A 14068-nucleotide genomic window follows, 5' to 3' on the forward strand; every position below is an offset into this window, starting at 1 on the left:
ATTCTAGAAACATTATTTGTGCTAACATAATATGCTAATGTGTCAATTATGCTAATTCATGCTAAAAACACCAGCACATACTAATTTATTTAAAAAATATATGCTAACATATATGCTAACCATGTTAAAAACTACTTAACAAAATGCTACAAACATGCTAGCACCATGTTAATTCATTGTATAGCGTTTTAAAGCGTTAACCAATCACAATTTTGTTAGGATCATAATAAAAACATTAATTCAAGATTAATTTGCTTACACAATTCTAAAACATTAACTTAATGCTAGCAAGAGGTTACATCATGACATTTTAAAACATATCTGTGGGTTAAACACTATAGCAACATGGCACTCGAACATGCTAGCAACATGCTAAATCATGCTAGTAATCTGCTAAGTGCATGCTGAATGCAAAAAGCAGTTTGTTAGTTTTTAAGGTAATTAAAATTACAGAATGAAGCAAACAAACTGCATCTTACTTCATGCTAATTCCTGTTAGCAAGATGGTAACGTCCAAAACATGTTAGACATAGAATAAAACACACTAGAAACATGTTAACAGCATATTCTGTTAGCATGTGCTAACAGAATGTCAATATGCTAATTTGTCAACAATGATGCTAGTTCATGCTGAAAACACCAGGACAATTTGTTAAAAATATATGCTAACCATGTTACAAACAAATGAACAAAATGCTACAAACATGCTAGCAGCATGTTAATTAATTTGACTATTATTTTAAAATGTTAACCAATGACAAACCTTGTTAGGATCATACCAAAAACATTAATTCAAGATTACTATGCTAACACAGTTCTAAAACATTAACTAATTGCTAGCAAGAGGTTACAACATGACATTTAAAACATCTGTGGGTTAAACACTATAAGATACTACTTAAACGCCAACTTGGTACTCAATCATGCTAGCGACATGCTAATTTATTTAATCTGCTAAGTGCATGCTAAAGCGAAAAGCAATTTAAAAAAAAATGTTTTTTTAGGTAATTAAAATTACAGAATGAAACTGCATCTTCATGCTAATTCCTGTTAGCAAGATGGTTACATCAAACATGTTAGACATATAATAAAACATGCTAGAAACATAACAGCATAATTTGTGCTAACAGAATATGTTAATTTGCCAACAGTTATGCTAATTCATTTAAAAAACTCCAGTACATGCTAATTAATTAACAAAAATATATGCTAACCATGTTAAAAACGGATTAACAAAATGCTACATACATGCTAGCAGCATGGGAATTCATTTTACTAGTGTTTTAAAATGTTAACCAAAGCCAATGTTAATTCCTGTTAGCAAAGATGACAACATGCTAGAAACATGTTAACAGCATAATCTATGCTAACAGAATATGCTAATTTGTCAACAATTATGCTCATTTATGCTAAAAACACCAAGACGTTCTAATTCATTTAAAAATATATGCTAACCATGTTTAAAACAAATGAACAAAATGCTACAAACATGCTAGCAACATGTTAATTAATTCTACTAGTGTTTTAAAATGTTAACCAGTGACAAACCTTATTAGGATCATACCAAAACATAATTCAGGTTAATTAATATGCTTACACAATTCTAAAACATCAACTAAAGGATAGCAAGAGGTTACAACATGACATTAAAACATTATATTTGTGGGTTAAACACTAAAAGATACTACTTAAATGCCAACATGGTACTCAATCATGCTAGCAACATGCTAACTCATATGCTAAGTGCATGTTGAAAGCTAGTTTTTTTAAAGTGATTAAATTTATTGAATGAAACAAACTATCAAGTGTCCGTGGATTCTAAATATAGAGAAATGTGACCTGCCAAAATTATCTGTTTGCTATTCGCTAACGAAGGTTAAAAGCACACCTGTTTTACATTGTTCTGTAGATGCCTGTTCTCCAGTTTATCCCCTGCAGCAGTTTGTCATCTAAAAACATGATCTTTATAATCGTTTGCGTTGAGTCCTTTTGTCTAAAGGCCACCTTCAGCTGGTTCAGCAGGTCATTCAGGTCCTTTCTGATCCACAGCTCCAAAACAAAACCTCCTGTGATGAAAATAATCAGGTTGTAGAAGTGTCCAAACTGAAAAAGAAAAGTAACTTCACTACACCCAAACATAATGTCACCCTCAAGTCATTTCCAATCTCTAGGCAATTTGTAACTTTTTAATTTAGTGGCTAATTCGTATGATCTAATTCATACAATTTAGTACGATTTGCTCATCCCCCAATGACGGTTGGGTAGGGGTGGGTTTAGGTGCCACGCCTCCTTTTTAAAATCGTACAATTTCAGTTGTACGAATTTGTACGAATTAGCCATTAAACTGACGAAACGTAAAATACTTACGTTTTCTCGTGAGATCAGGCTGGGTCTCAAACTCGATTCCTGGATGGCCGCAGCTCTGCACAGTTTTGCTCCAACCCTAATCAAACACACCTGATCCAATCAATCAAGGTGTTCAAGACTACTATGGACTATTGAGCAGGTGTGAGTTGGTTGGAGCTAAACTATGCAGAGCTGTGCCCATCCAGGAATCATGTTTTAGACAATTGATCTAACTGTATTTATGTTGGCTAAAATAAATTCTAGTGAGAAAAAAAAACATCTTTTTTTGTCCCTTAACTCTCAGGATCTTTTATATAACGTGTCTTAATGCGTTTGGCTAGTTTGTTTGGTGTGTTTTACATGTCACCTCTCGTTGAGTTTATGTTTGATCAACTTGTCCTAAAGCTGCGGTCACACTAGAGTTTGTGTGTGTGAAAATCTGTCGTGCGGCACTGCGAAAGGGGGCGGGAATAAACAAGTTTATTAGGCATTAAATAATCGAGTGATTGCTCCATGTTTTAAATTTTTGTCCAGAGAGGTCATGTTTTGATCCTCGGTTGGTCTCACGCAGTCAAGTTCCGGTCTGACCAGCCTGATCTCACGAGAAAACGTACGTATTTTACGTTTTGTCAGTTTAGTGGCTCAGTCGTACGAGTTCAGTCGTACGAAATTGTACGATTTTAAAAAGGAGGCGTGGCACCTAACCCCATCCCTAAACCCAACCGTCATTGGGGGATGAGCAAATCCTACTAAATTGTACGAATTAGATCGTACAAATTCGTACAAATTAGCCACTAAATCAAAAAGTTATGAACTGCCGTGAGATTGTGTTGGTATGACGCATTCACGTGCGTATGATTGGAGATCTATGGGGAGAAAAGCCCAGTGTAACCGGAGCTTAATTCAGCGTGTAGAATTGGTGTCAGCTGAAGAGAGAGAGCACTAGTTGGTTATTCAGCAACAAATCAGAGGGTGAGAACTCAATTCAAATCAAGAAGCAACACAAATAAGCGGGCTGTAATTTCACTACATTTCTAAATTATTTGCAAACAATATAGATTATTAGATTAACAGACATATTTGCAAGAGTAAATCAGTACTAAACGCTTTGTCTGTGTGAATTCCTTTTTCCAGATGAGAAAACTCAACATGGGCTCATTCTGAAAACGTATCTCTATATACGTTTCTGGAGGTCGTGAATTATGTAGCCAGAGCTACGTATGGTTGCATTTCGTCATTAAAACAAACGCTACAGGGCGATATGATGTCGTTCCTTTTCGCGCTTACCAGCTGACCACTTACTTCCATATGGACGACTTTCCTGCTGATACCAGTTTGTCCAGTAGCTTGACTCGAACATCAGCATACTTAAGATGTAGGGTGGAGTTGACTGCAACAATGGGATTCGAGTCCTGCGAAGAACGGTTTTGGAAAGCAAGTAAGACAAAAACAAAAGCCAAAAAATAAAATAAACATGTAAATAATAAGGGTGAAAACATGGTAAAATATGAAAATGTGGTAAAAATGAGGGAGCTTTTCTTTTTCTGGATTGCTTTTCAAAATACTGCGGTTTAGGGAAGTGGGTGGGCACTTGGTCAATCAGTGCTTTTTAAAGTACAATTGGTTGGGTTTAGTGTAAGGGAGGGTGGGGGTGGGGGATCGAGTGGTTGGTCAGTCAGTGAGTCAGTCAGTCAACAGTGGCCTCTGTTGGAATTACGGGCACAGCAGGCACGAATGGCACTCGCGAGAGAAATTTGAGATCTGAAAAAGGTGGATTTGTGAAAACAAAAACTGCAAAAAAAAAAATAAATAAATAAAAAACATAGCTCATGGGACGTATTTGATGCTCTCCAGAAATGTATACAAGGGTACATAATCAGAATGAGCCTGGGTTGAGAAAACAGGAGGGGTGAGGGCACCGAAATCACTCTAAAGTGACCGCCCTCACTATTATGCTGCCATGTGGGCGGGAGTTTGCCATCCTCTCTATTATGCCACCCTAGGTGGTCGCCTATGTCGCCTCTATGGACGCGCCAGCCCTGGTCATTGGCACACTGCAGGTGAAGTTATACACTGGTGAAGAGGCGGTAAATGTTATCAGTTAACCATTTTATATATTATATTATATTATATTATATTATTTTTCCTTTTGTTCTGTTTTAATAACCATTTTTATCTGCGTAACTAGCAAGTATATTTATATATAGTTGGTAGGATGTATTTTTATGAAGACAGATGGAAATTGTATTACTGAAAACTTATTCCTGGACGAGTATGTTTACATTAACAATCTGTTTTCGCGTTTCCGTCTTCATTATTTTTAATTATTTTTTAACACAGGCCATGTACACACAAGGGTTATTGGGTTGACTTTAGCAGTTGTTAGCGGACCCTCTATCCAAAGTTTAAAAAATGGCTCGTCTTGGCTTATATTGCCCGCTCAGCGTTCACCTGTTCAGTGAAGGGAGCAGGTGAGCGGGATCACGTGATCACGTGTATTTCCAGTACAGTGATTCCGGATGACAGACTCGCTGAGTTCAACCTTCCGCGTTTACTGCGAGTCATGAGACACCGCTGTCACCATCTACAGTCCCTGTTTCACAGCCGAAGAGAGTCTATCAGCTTCATGTCACAAACTCTTTTACAGAGACAGTCGTTCATGAAGGGATTTATCTGAAGGCTGCGATGTGGCGCTGTCATTTCATTCTCTTCTTGGCATGTCTCGCATACACTAAGTCTGCCGGTAAGATTTAAAAATATCTATCTATCTATCTATCTATCTATCTATCTATCTATCTATCTATCTATCTATCTATCTATCTATCTATCTATCTATCTATCTATCTATCTATCTATCTATCTATCTATCTATCTATCTATCTATCTATCTATCTATCTATCTATCTATCTATCTATCTGAAATGTAGCTCGGGTCACCGCTTATATTCAGTGTTTTATTCAAGATTACAAATGTGTTTTATTAAGTATATTTCAAGTCAGTTTAATATTTTGTTTATTATGCATTATGAAATGTGAAAAATATGTTAAATTATTTTGTATTTTCAGAGCTTTATTGTGATTATTAGAGTCTTTTATTAGCCTATATATGTCAAGAAATAATTCCCATTCTTCTGTAAATATACCTGACAAGATTTTAGCAAGTATATCGGTTAATGATGCAGATTTTAATATTTCTCAGTTAGAGGATTACAACAAAATTTGTATTACTATATTACCTCAGTTACTCTATAATTAGTGTTATTATTCATTTAACACATTGACTTTTAGTGGGGTGTGTTGTTGTCACAATGGAACCTGCTATTAAACAGTCTAAAATGCATTGTAAAAATGCTTTTCTTACTTAGAGTTTTTTGTCTTGTTTCTAGTCCAAATATCAATTTTGGTCAGTCAATAAGCATTTTCTAGACAAAAAAAAAAAAAGACTTGTTTTAGGAAATAAGAAGTCAAAATTAAGTGAGTTGTTCCTTTAAATAAAAAAGCTAAATAATCTGCCAGTGGTGTAAGCAAAATAATCTTATGCTAAAACAAAAAACAATATTATTTTTCTTACCCTATTGCAGATTATTTAGCTTGTTTCAAGTAAAAATGTACAAAAGTTTGGCATATTATTTCTTAAATCAAGACTATATTTTTTGCTTGTCTAGAAAATGCTTTTTGATTTATGAATTTGTAGATATTTGGTCAAGAAACAAGACAAAAATCTAAGTAAAATTTAAGTAAAAACATGTTTTTGCAGTATAAAAGTTTTTTTTTTTAATATTGTAGTGAAAAAAAATCCTAAAATAGCAAGTGTACAGAAATATCAAACTACTGTTTTTGCACAGTATTATCGTAATTAATAAATTATATGAATGTACAACATATAAAGCATGTGACAACTTGTCTCAAACAAAAATCATATTATCTTCTTGAGAACATACAGTTGTTAAAAATAGAGACCTCTTTATGGCAGGGAATTAATTAATAATACACTGCAAAAACAAAACAAAAAAATAAACATTTCACTAGAGATTCTAGGGTTTTAATTTAACTTTTTAATTTGTCTCTTATCCAAATATCTAAAAAAATAAATTCCTAAATCAAGAAGCAGTTTCGAGACAAGTAAAAAAAAATTCTAAAATATTACGTCAAAATAAATGGGGTTTTCTGTAAAACAAGCAAAATAATCTTGTTTTCAGGTTGTGCTTATTTTACTTACCCCATTAGCAAATAATATTGCTTGTTATTTGAAGCAAAACTTATTTAATTTTGAACTATTTCTGAAAGCAAAACAGTATCTTTTACTTGTCTAGAAAATGCTTTTTGATTTAAGAAGTTCTATATTTGGACCATATACAAGACAATAACTCTAAGTAAGAAATTTTTTTTTTGCATTGTTTAATACTACTACTACTACTACTACTAATAATAAAAAAAAATAAAGACAAACTAAACACAATTTTAAATGAGTAAATTGAAACTTTTTAAATGTACAATTCATGAGTTTATATCCCACCGTTCACAAAACAAAGTGTGTGATAAAAATTCTGAAGCAAAATAACGGATATATTTCAATTCTCATTTTATATTAGTTAATATTTTACAATTTTGTTTTCTCTCACAGAAGTGAATAAACTTGCAATGACAATGCAATCAGAATTGTGACTATTTCTCAGAATTGTATACAGTTGAAGTCAGAATTATTAGCCCCCCTTATTGTTTTTCCCCAATTTCTGTTTAACAGAGAGATTTTTTCAACACATTTCTAAACATAATAGTTTTAATAACTAATTTCTAATAACTGATTTATTTTATCTTTGCCATGATGACAGTAAAAAATATTTGACTAGATATTTTTCAAGACACTTCTATACAGCTTAAAGTGACATTTAAAGGCTTAACTAGGTTAATTAGGTTGACTAGGCAAGTTAGGGTAATTAGGCAAGTTATTGTATAATGATGGTTTGTTCTGTAGACTATCAAATAAAAATATATAGCCTAAAGGGGATAATAATTTTGAACTTAAAATTATTTTTTTAAAAATGTAAATTTCCTTGCTCTGTTAAACATCAGGAAATTTTTAAAAAAGAAAAATAAATTCAAAGAAGGGCTAATAATTCTGACTTCAACTGTATATCTCCCAATTTAGACTTAATATCTGGCAAATTTGATTTTACATCTCACAAATCTGAAAAAAATGTCAGAATTCTTAGTTTGTATCACGCAATTCTGAGGTAAAATGTCACGAAAACCTTTTTTATTCTGTTTTATTTAGTGGCATGACATGCTTTTATATATTTAAACTGTACACTGCAAAAATGCTTTTCTAACTTCCAAATCTCTCAAAATTATTAAATCAAGAAGCATTTTCTGCACAAGCAAAAAAATATTGTCTTGTGTCAGAAATAAGATGCCAATATTAAGTGAGTTTTTCCTCAAAACAAGCAAAATAATCTTGTTTTTCGCATTGACAAGGTTATTTTGTGGAAAAAAACCCTCTTACTGAGGAAAAACTCACTTAATTATTATATTATTTATTTATTTATATTGTAATATTTGTAAAATGCTTCTTGATTTAAAATTTTTCAAGACAACAAGACAAAACTCTTAAGTAAGAAAAGCATTATTTTTGCAGTGTATTTATTCCCCCAACTGTTCACACAAAAACATGATGATGTCCTGGTGACCTGCTGAAGTAGTTTTTCCAGTTAATACTGTTCTCCCTATCCATGTGAGCATTAATTCATCACCTTGTTTGTCTACCAGAATAAAAAAGCCTCTCAAGCATGGGAACTTTGTACCTGGTAATGGTCTGTTTAACACAGCTGCCCCTGTTTAATGATTGAATGAAGCTACCGACTTCAACTATAATCTTACTTAAACATTACACAGGTGAAGAAACAAATCTTTTACAGCTGTGCCATATTGACTATTCAGTGTTGACAGACCAGTGAGATGAAAATAGACATTAATTAACCCTAAAACAGTGTTATAACCCACGCTGGAAAACAATACTGGGTTCCACATTGATTTGTGTTAAGACAACATGAAGAAATTAAGTATGCTCATTAGCTTTTTATAAATTTAAGTGGATTGAATATAAAACAATTAAGTTCCCCCCCCCAAAAAAAACTCAAGAATTGTGTTGTTTCAGCTCATTTTAAATTAGTAGTTTGAACAAACAGCAAACATAGAGTGCTCAGGCTAGGATATAAAATTCAAGTGTATTCAAGCAGCACAAAGTTCTTTGTCAAACCTGTTGTCATATTAATACACAAATAGTTCTTCCGCCTATATGGGCATGCAGCATGTTGACATTTTAGTTAGAGCCTCTGTAATAGATCATATGATTCACCCACATGGGTAAAAGCTGCCATAAAATGAGCAATCCAGTGCAAATTTGTTCTGGAGTAAGAGTGTGTTTCAGAACAGTCAATATTTGCTCTCATCGTGACATTGTTTTTCTTTTTCTGCCTCTATTTCTTGTCCAATTTTTACACTTTAGTATTTGGGTCAAAGACAAGATGTCACATTTTGGTGTGCATACAAAAATAAAACGTATATATCACAAAAAATATTCAAAGATAATTCCTTGGATTTACTACATTTTAAGTTAAATGGTTTTAAGCAATGTATTTTGGTTGAGTTCAAACAAACAAATTAAGCTGAACATTAATACATTTAATTTGTTTAAATTTAACCCGTATAAATTGTTTGCAAAAATGATCTGAAATCTGATCTGATCTCAATATTAAAATATGTACTTTAATATTTTAGTTCACTTATTTGGCAGTTAAGTTCTGAAATAATGTTAGCCAGCATAACATTTACATTTATATAAGCATTAATGATCATACAATAACGTTACATTAGTTAATGTTAGTTGATGTATTTACTACCATGAATTAATAATGAACAACACTTGACGATGACTATATTTTCATTAACCAATTTTAACAAAGGTGAATAAATACTCTAATAAATGTATTGTTCAATGTATGTTAGTGTTAATAAATGACCAGTCTTTTTTATTTTTCCCCATTTATTTATGCTGTTGATTTGCTGTTTGATTTGTCGACAACTTTTAATCCTTGAAAATTTCAAAAAAGTCTTTAATAAAGATATAGAATAAAGATAAAGATATAGAATAAACTTTTATTAACATTTTTAATAGTTTAAAGTGAAGTATTGTCTGTGTCAGTGTTGTATATTACAGTACAAAAACCTTGTAATAAACTGCCAGTGCACACTTATTTCTCTCTTTTTTTTACATTATATTATTTAAAACTATTAAAATGTGCATAAAAGTCACTTTGTTAAACTGATGAGTTAAATTTTCAACATCAAAAGTCTACGGAGCAGAGATCAACATCCCATAATGCAATTCATAACCGTAAATGAACGGTAAGCACTTGTAAATTACAAAATATTGTTAATTAACAGATATTTTTAGTGTAGTGTTACCAAATTAATTACTTATTCTGACTAATTCATATTCTGTACCTATTAAAATCAACTCATTTTGAATATGTAGCTCTATATACATACAAGGAGATCACGAATTATGTATCCAGAAGTACAGTACGTATGGCTGCATTTCGTCTTTAAAATGAACGCTACGGGGCAGTATGACGGTGTTCCTTTTTGCACTTACCAGCTGACTGCTTATCTCTGTATGGACGACTTTCCCGCTGTTACCAGTTTGTCCAGTTAGCTCACCGTGTACGTTGGCGGATACGCAGAGAGGAGTTGACTGCGACGATAGGGTTTAAGTCCGGTGAAGAAAAGTTCCAGAAAGTAAGACAAAAACAAAAGCCAAAAAATTAAATAAACAAGTAAATAACAGAAGAGAATGTGTATAATGCAGGTGAGAATGTGGTGAAATCTGAAAATGTAGTAAATATCAGGCGAGGGCTTTTCTTGTTCTGGATTGCTTTTTAAAACTGTCAGTTGGGTTTAGGGAAGTGAATGGGCGGGTCAATCGGTGCTTTTGAAAACACTATTGGTTAGGTTTAGGGAAGGAGGAGGGTGGGTCAGTCGATCGGTCAGTCAGTCGACAGCGGCCTCTGGTGGATTCACGTGAGAACAGCAGGCGCGAATAGCACTCGCAAGAGAAATTTGAGATCTGATAAAGCACAACAGCGGCCTCTGGTGGATTCGTGAAAACAAACACAGCAAAAAACGTAGCCCCTGGGATGTATTTCGCGATCTCCAGAAATGTATATAGCGGTAAGTTTTCAGAATGAGCCTGGGTTGATTAAAATACATAAAAGTGTTAATTGGGAATATATTTATGCTTTAAAACAAGTACGTCTTGTTTGCAATGCGTAAAACCTAGTGGATTGAAGGATAGTGGTACTAATTGTCATTTATTAAAAATGCTTATACTCTATCCTTTTAGTCATTAACTTTTTTTAATTCATTAATTGAGCTGATATATTTTATAATACATATTTCTGGCCATTGAATGCTTGACATTTCTTTCAGCAAGCTCTAGGTGAGTTACAGGAAACACTTACCCGCTTTGAATAAATGCAAATTTAGTTCTGCGCTCTCATTTTTATGCTTGCATACTAGTTGGAAATCAATATATGACCTGTTGAATGTCGGCTTTCAGAACCAGACAAAGAGGAAACATTTCACAATGGATGTGAAATATGAGCTTTTGTTGCTAAAGCTTGAAACATAAGTATACACAAATGCTGGATCGGCACATTCTGCACACTTGACCTACTAAGCCTAGCATGCTGGTAAATAAGGCTGCACTTACAGTACATTTATCTATTTTAACCTGATAAATTATTAATTCAAAGCTAGAATTGTTTTTATTCATAACAACATTAATGAACAGTATTAAAATGGATTTTTACAAGTATGAAAAAATGTATACATTTAGGTGGCAAAACTGCAAATTTCAGATCATTATATCTTCTAAATGCAAATTTTGTCACTGTTTTGGATCACACTAGCTTATAGATATCCTCAAGACTAACATAAGAATAATAACATCTAAATAACTTTTAATTTCATGGGAGATATAGCGGATACTATATCGAATTGGTTGCCAGTTTTAAATACTCGCCAATACTGATGCCAGAATTTCGGTGTATCGGAGGCCACTATTTCTGGTACTATAATCATGATAAAACAGCTAATGGCAATGATATAGAAACAAGCGATAAAGTAACACTTACAGGGTGTTTTATTTTAAACCTACCTCTTATTCTGTATATCAAAATAGAACAGTGTTACAGAATGGGTCGAGTCAAATTTGTGCAAGATCCAAGTGCAGCTTTTATTTAACAAAGTAATCCAGATGATATCAAACAAGGCATAAATACTAGAACATGCAAGAAAAAAAATATAAATAGCCAAAATGACGTATGACAGAAGGGCAGGAGTAATGTAATACAGAAACCACAAAAGACAAATGAAACAGACTTAAATATACACCGAACTAAACAGAGTAACAACATGCAGCTGAAATCAATAGAAAAATCAAGAAAGCAAATGAACATTGAACAAGTCCAGTGCACTCTAGTGGCCAGCATGAGCACTGCAGTCCAGAGTTATGAAGTCGATGATCCCTTTGATATACAGTGTATTGTAGGGATGCTCCGATCAGAATTTTTGCAGCCAATTCCGAGTACCGATCTCGCCTTACCGAAGAGAATAAATTAAGGATGCTGCATATAATACCTTAAACGCGTCTCTTTTAACCATTTATGCCGAGTTCAGACTGTATGATTTTCAAAGTAGTCATGTCTAGGTGGGACGATAACCGTTTTTCAAGGTTTACCACGGTTTGGAAAGGTCAAGGTTTTAAAACCGTCAAAATTTTCTGTAATACCGTTCCTGAGGTATGTGTACAATTTTTTATTTACTTTTTTTTAGGACAAGGTACCTTCAGCAGAAAATATATGCAAAGATGACATTTTAAATTGTAAAGAAATTCGTATTTTTGGAACTAATGAAGACAGCAGAAGTCAATGATTAATTTGAATTATTTAACCTGACATGTTTACTGATTCAAAATATTATAAACGTTTCTTAAAATAAAATATATTTTTTAAAAAGTAGTTGTTTTTTACCCAGATAATTGAAAATAACACAATTTATAGCAGTAATCCAAACACCCTAATACAGTGAAACCGTGATATTTTTATCCAAAGATATCATACCGTCAGAATTTTATACCGGCCCATGCCTAGTCGTGTCACAGATGTTTTCACACTGCATGACTAGCTGTGACTAGCGTTCCGTTGGTGCTTTGTTTACACTGCAAGATGGATCGGCGACAGGGGGTTTCATACTACATGACTTTAAAATAGGAAGAATCGCCGACAACCTTGTCCAAGCGATGTCTCACAACCAAACACATTCGAGAACTGGCATTGAAACAACATAAGGGCACCTACTGTAGTATATCTTTTGTTACTAATTACATAATGAGAAAGAAGCCTTTAATGGGGTGGAAAATGGGGGGGGGGGGGGGGTAATAAACACAGGTAATAAAAAGATTCAACTTCAGTCATGTTCATGTTGTGAAACTCTATATCAAAATGTCCACTGTTGATTATATTAGACTTCTGTTTTCAATAGCGATTTAAAAACTTTTAATAAGTCCTCGGCTAATCAGAAATTGAGTGTTCATAGTTTTACTTTAGGAAATGCAGTCTTGAATTTACAGTCAGCAAGTATCGGAGAACACATGTAACACATTGAGCAAATGTAGTTTTCAGTCACTCTCATGTAATAGTGATATTCCACTGGTTTAGTTTTGCCTTCATTCGTTTTTGATTTCAGTAGTGACACAAAGCACGAGTGTTCAAACACATGATTTATGTACAACACGTTTTCAAACATAATAGTTAAACTAATTAATTTCTAATAACTACATTTTTATCTTTCTCAGTCAGTGCATAATATTTGACTAGTTATTTTGCAAGATAGTTGTATTCAGACAAAGTCGATTTAAGTATTCTTTAGTCTTTTATTCAGATTAAAGTGTAATTTAAAGACTTCACTATGTTAACTAGGAAAGTTGGAATAATTAGTCAAGTTACTGTATAACTGGTTTCTTGTGTAGAAAATAAAAAAATATACAGTAATTATTTCTTATGGAGGCTAATAATACTGACCTTAACATTGTTTTTTTTTTTTTTTTAACTGCTTTTATCCAAGAAATAAACTATAAGACTTATTATGACTCCAGAATGTTTGACTCCAGATTGTTTATAGGAAATAATGCGAAAATGTCCTTGGTTTGTTAAAAATGTCCTTGATTTGTTAAAGATCACTTGGAAAACATTATTTTTAGTTAATGGGAGGGCAAAAAATGTACTTCAACTGCATCTGTTGACGTTTACAGGTGTAAAAATGTACCTTGATGTACTTGAATGTTAAAAATGTGTTATCCTAGTACAACACAAAGTTACTTGTCGAATAAATTAACAAGGAGATTATTTTGAGATTGAGTTAATTATTTATAATAATTGTTTAAGTAGTTTGTGATGTATGTTAAAGTGTGCCTCTTAAAAGTACCCCCCCCCCCAGTTACTGTGGTTTAGAACTGCCACTGCTCCCCCATCCTCCAGCTGGCCTACAGATACCCATGCTAGTGGATGCTGCTCTCTCATTGGCTGTAGGTAATCGTTTTATGTTATTTTCAATCAGAACACATTTCACATGGCATGATTTGAATCACCAACAGCTTCAGATA

General features: G+C 33.2%; 1 protein-coding gene across 1 annotated transcript in view; it reads left to right on the forward strand.

The window, feature by feature from the left end:
* The first annotated feature begins 3744 nt into the window (after window positions 1-3744).
* Window positions 3745-14068, forward strand: part of sigirr (single immunoglobulin and toll-interleukin 1 receptor (TIR) domain) — a 31789-nt gene continuing 21465 nt past the window's right edge. Inside the window, exons 1-2 of the mRNA XM_056451265.1 lie at window positions 3745-3784; window positions 4883-5089. Of these exons, the coding sequence (XP_056307240.1) occupies window positions 3745-3784; window positions 4883-5089 (247 nt within the window). The remainder of the gene's footprint in view (window positions 3785-4882; window positions 5090-14068) is intronic.

Source organism: Danio aesculapii, chromosome 25 (assembly GCF_903798145.1).
Source record: "Danio aesculapii chromosome 25, fDanAes4.1, whole genome shotgun sequence".
NCBI lineage: Eukaryota > Metazoa > Chordata > Actinopteri > Cypriniformes > Danionidae > Danio > Danio aesculapii.